At 46.7% G+C, this 5,093-nt stretch overlaps 1 protein-coding gene across 1 annotated transcript; it reads left to right on the forward strand.

Annotated features, from left to right (window-relative positions):
- Positions 1-4,194: 4,194 nt before the first annotated feature.
- On the forward strand, positions 4,195-5,093 carry LOC120685137 (putative 12-oxophytodienoate reductase 12). The gene is made up of 3 exons (XM_039966969.1): positions 4,195-4,495; positions 4,671-4,847; positions 4,990-5,093. The coding sequence occupies exons 1-3, from the start codon at positions 4,195-4,197 to the stop codon at positions 5,091-5,093; spliced, it is 582 nt and encodes a 193-aa protein (XP_039822903.1).

Genomic DNA, 5,093 nt, shown 5'->3' on the forward strand with positions numbered 1-5,093 from the left:
TATTTATAAAAACTAAAGCTAACAACAATCAATCAAAATAAAACGAAAATAAGAACAATTATATGCATAGTATTATTAAAGCTCAACAAATCAAATTGTTATTATAGGAAGATCATATTTGAATTGTTTTAACCAACAATAAGACATAATTAACTATAATGAACAGGGTGATGTATGATAAGAAATAGTATAATCTTTAAATAAAGATACAATAAAATGAAAATTTTTGAATTTTCAATACTAGTCGCGCAAATGCGCAGGCTATATGACTAGTTGCATATCACTGTTGGTAACTAGTTCATCAAGCATGATGAGTCCCATCATGACCTCATCATCATTGCTGACCCCGGATTAGCTCCTATCTGGAACCTACAATTTCCAGAAACTCTGTACGAGTAGCTCTGGTATTCTGCAAAATCCTCAAGTATTGTTCAGTTAACTTCCTCCTCGATAGTTAGGGAATTATTCCCTCAACCCCCTGCTGCTACAGGTGTAAGGAAGAACACCACCTCTGCTGCTGGTGATGCCCTGTCCAGCTTGGGCGCACTTGGATCCAGCAGATCCAGCATTCCAGCACCATGTTTTAGTACTGCCGCATAGCGCGGTATGGAATGGAACAAGGGCAGGTGGAGAGCAGTAATGTTCCGGGGAGGGCGCGTTGAAGATTGCCAATCTTTCAAGAACCACAGGCCGCGCCCCATGCAGGCAAGCTGCAGATTTTTACCGAAATGGTCTGCAGAGAGAGGGGGCGGGGAGGACCGCCGGAGCAGCCGGAGCGGGGCACCCGGCACGGCGACGATTGAGCAGTGAAGATGACACTGCTTTGCTGGTGCTCCAGTGACCAGTGTCAGCTGAAACAGTCCGAGTAGAACTCGAGTTGTTTTCGAGTTCCGACTCGATCTCCTTGGCAAAGTCGGGAAGCAACATAAAGCCGCGATCATGAGATCTGGCGAGCTTGTTGGAGTCTTCTGACGTGGAGCTCTTCAGCGTGGGAGAGTTGGTTAAGTGGCTATCGAAGCCGCCTGAACCATTGGCGACGCAGACCCACGAACCGAAGATGAAGGTGGCGCCTCTGGGAGGCGTCATGGTGCTGAAAGCGAAAGTGGCCATCGAACTCGCCGATGAAGTCGCCGAGTCCCCTACCTGGCGCGCCAGCTGTCGGTGTTTACCGCCAAGCCTGCTCAGGGATACCCTTAGCAGTAGGGTTTGTAGATAGGGATCGGCGGTTCTGGAACTCGATGGTGCAAGGAACACAAAAATTTAGACAGGTTCGGGCCGCGAGTTGCATAATACCCTACGTCCTGTGTGGTGGTTTGTATTGCCTTAGGTATTGATGTGTTTCGAGGGGGCCCCTGCCCGCCCTTATATATCCGGAGGGACAGGGTTACATGGGAAGTCCTATCTGAGTACAGTTGGAGTCCTTCTACAATATGATCGGGTAGTTTTCTTGTACTGCAGCTAGTTCTATGCCTATTCGGGTAGTTACAAAAGAGGTAAGGTACATCCATAAGCTATCTCTTACTCTAGAACATTCTGTGTCTGTAAGCAGTCCCACTGCCCCAGGTCTGATGCACACACTTACTAGAAGTTGCGAAGGCAAACTTGCATCTAGACAAAAGCCAAGTCCTCTATAGTGGCGGTTGGGTAGTATAAGTACATGGAAGGGAGACCATAGGTGTTTCGGGGGTCATCCCTCTAACCCTAGGATGCGCCCTTACTAGGCTTAACAGGATACACAACCGATTGGGCCAAATAGGATGACACAACACCGTTGACATAAAGGCCTTCTGTAAGGAAATGACGATTGCGCCCAACTCTGAACATATATCATCATGTGGCCGGATCTATTGGAAAGTAGGCTTGATAAGGCCAATCTCAGTGCATAGTTTCATTACATAGTTACCAAGAGTGCCATGTCAGTTTGACACTAGAATGAAACCACCTCCCTCAATGCATAGTTTCATCGTACTGTTTCATAGCTAAGCTATCACATTTAATTGTTGATTGGTATTAATGATCAATTCTACCATGTGACCAATAGAAGTTGATGAATGTGTGTTGATGAAACTCAAATTCTCTCAATGGAGTTTCATTCCAGTTTCATGGTACTTGGTAATTGTGCACACCAAGTTTCATCCCTATGAAACTCTATTTCTCTTTCTTCTTAAATTTCATGCCATGTCATCACTTTTGTCTATGTGGCATGTCGTTTAATGAGAATGAAACTCATATGACAATTGCATTGAGAATGGCCTAAGCTTTCCAAGGAGTCCTTGAACACGTCAATTGGAGTCCGAATTAAGTCGTGATCGCTGTCACATGTTGGTTCTGTCCTGCTGTCTGAATCCAATCCTCCGATGCCCCTCCCCTTGTTATCTAAAAAACAAGAGCTTAGGAATGGACAAGAGTGCGCGCGTTTCCATTAGCTAAGTATAATGGGCAAGAGTTTAGGAATGAACTTACCTGATGGTTGAGTTGGCAAGCATGAGTGCGAGTAATTGGACCAAGTGGTATTGGTAATGTAGGTGTGGATGTATCACTGGTATTGATGTCCTCCTGATCACGAACCACATGAGAGGAGCAAGGAGACGCTCGTGGGACGAGGCAGCGAGGACAGGAAGCTGATAGACTAAGGGGGTGTTTTGGAGTAGGGTCTTCAAAAAAGTCCCAGGGACTTTTTAGTATTTAGAAGTATTAAATAAATGTTAATTATAAAACTAACTGCAGAACCCTGGGGCTAAACTGCGAGACGAATCTAATGAGGTATCTTAATCCATGATTAGCGAATGGTTACTGTAGCATCATTGTAGAAAATTATGAATTAATTAGGCTCATTAGATTCGTCTCGCGAAAAAGCACTTAGCTGTCAAAAAAAATTTATAAACAGATTTTATTTAATACTATAAAATAGTAAGATTCCTTTTGTTCTGAAAAAAAACAGATTTTGGCCTAAACTTCTTGTCGCGTGTCGAAGTAGTGTAGTCCTTCAGGGTTGTTGGCGTCGGAAGACTAGGCCGTGCCACCGCTGCTAGAATCGCACCAAAATAGTGGTGGAGCTGCCTTCAGCTGCCGGGGGCGACGGACCCGATAAAATTTGCAAAATTGAGTGTACAACGAACACTGTGCACCACTGTATTGACCCAGTTCTGGTAGTAGAGCCGACCCGGTGGCTTCAATGGCTGGCTTCGCCATAGGCCCAAAGTTGCCTCTGGGATATCCGGGAGCTCTCGTAAAAGATCCTTGCATGGATGATCAAAATTATGCTGATATCCGAAAGGACACCAAGAAGTTAAAAAGATAATCAGATATTACAGCAGCCATCAACAGAAGCCGGTGCTGGAAGCGTTTCCTCTTTTTGTGCCAGAACGCGATGGACGACGATGCCATGTTAGGCAGCTAGAAATGGTCTCTAAATTAAACTGTAATCAGTTTTCACCAAACTTTTGCCACATCGATCACACAATGTGAGACCTTTCAGCTGACAGATAAGATACAATATAATGTGCAAGTTGACCAATTTGCTACCGCTAATCCGTAGTATGATGCACGACAAGACCCTCCATATAAAATTATGACGTGACAGTGCCGGCCTGACAAACTGTGAGTTGGCAGTCCATCGTCCTGTGCCCGGACAAGAAGTGATCTCCTCGGCTTCGGGAAATTAACAATGCTCAGTATCAGTATCTCACTGCAAGTCTGCAACAATTGTACTAGCACTAGTTTACTGTGAAATAGCAAGCCCTATAATGTATACTTTCGTTTAGTTGCAAAAATTTTAGGGTGTAAAACACTGTAGTACTTTCGTTTGTATTTGGTAATTATTGTCCCGTCATAAATTAATTAGGCTCATTAGATTTGTCTCGTGATTTACAAGCAAACTATGCAATTAGTTTTTTATTTCGTGTAGATTTAATACTTCATGCATGCGTTGAAAAATTCGATGTGACGAAGAATCTTGTAAAGTTTTGGAATTTTGGATGCAACTAAACAGACCCTGGTGGTGCACAAATTAAAGGCATACTAGTGCTCTGCACGTATGTACGTGTACTATATTTGATAAGCCGCGGCGGGGGCTGGTTACCTTGAGGTGCTGTTTTACCCTGAGGCTCTCACACAGGTAAGCCGGAGCAAGTAGCTTCGCGCGCGTTAGTGCACGCACGAGTTTTGTCACATCGCGGTGATCACTGGGACACCATGAACAGCTGGGAGAAAAAGAAAACACCGTTCACGCCATGCTCCTCCTCCTCCTTCCGCGCTCGCTGCAGGGTGGTGCTGGCGCCGATGACGAGGTCGAGGTCGCCCGGCAACCTCCCGGGCCCGCACGCCGCCGCGCACTACTCGCAGCGGGCGCAGGGGATGACGGCGATCCCGCACACCCCGGGGATCTGGGCGCCGGAGCAGGTCAGGGCGTGGAGGCCCGTCGTCGACGCCGTGCGCGCCAGCGGCGCCGTCTTCTTCTGCCAGCTCTGGCACGTCAGCAGGGCCTCCGACATGGGTGGGACTGATATCCATCTAGTGCTCCTTCATTGGCATGTGCAGTTTGTGCACTGCCTGGTGCCTTGCCCCGGAGAATGAAGGACGTGTTCTTCTTTCTGAATCCGGCGAGCTGTTTCAGGAAATATTTTGCCACATTTCTGCTTGACTTCTACTGCTCTGCGTTTGCAGTGGAGCGACCCGTCTCAAGCCGATAGAGAAGAGCGCCGAGAACTACTTCCTGGAGTTCTCAACCCCCAGACGCTTGGCAGCGGAAGAGATCCCTGAACTTATCAACCATTTCAGAGTTGCCGCCCGGAACGCCATGGATGCTGATAAGACCATTCGCCTGGTCGGCTTCGCAAAAATGGAGAGCATTTACAGAACCACGAGGGCCTGCCTAACTTCGTGACCATATATTATCTTGCGTGCGTGCTTCCCCCGTTCAAGATGGGGAAATTTAATATTTCACACAGGTTTTTCTGATTCTCTCTCATCCCAGTTTTGCTATCCCAGGTTTCTCGGAGAGCAACCAGAGGAGGGCTATACAGGATGGGGAGATTTTGATTCCAGAGGAGGTTTCTCAGTTTCAGAGGCAGCTAACGGGTGCATGTGTGTGA

Source organism: Panicum virgatum, chromosome 8N (genome assembly GCF_016808335.1).
Source record: "Panicum virgatum strain AP13 chromosome 8N, P.virgatum_v5, whole genome shotgun sequence".
Classification (NCBI taxonomy): Eukaryota; Viridiplantae; Streptophyta; class Magnoliopsida; order Poales; family Poaceae; genus Panicum; species Panicum virgatum.

Coding starts and splice junctions, on each gene's coding strand:
- LOC120685137 (XM_039966969.1), top strand. CDS start 4,195: ATGAACAGCTGGGAGAAAAAGAAAACACCGTTCACGCCATGCTCCTCC. Junction 4,496..4,670: donor CAGCAGGGCCTCCGACATGG/GTGGGACTGATA, acceptor TTTGCAGTGGAG/CGACCCGTCTCAAGCCGATA. Junction 4,848..4,989: donor CGGCTTCGCAAAAATGGAGA/GCATTTACAGAA, acceptor TTGCTATCCCAG/GTTTCTCGGAGAGCAACCAG.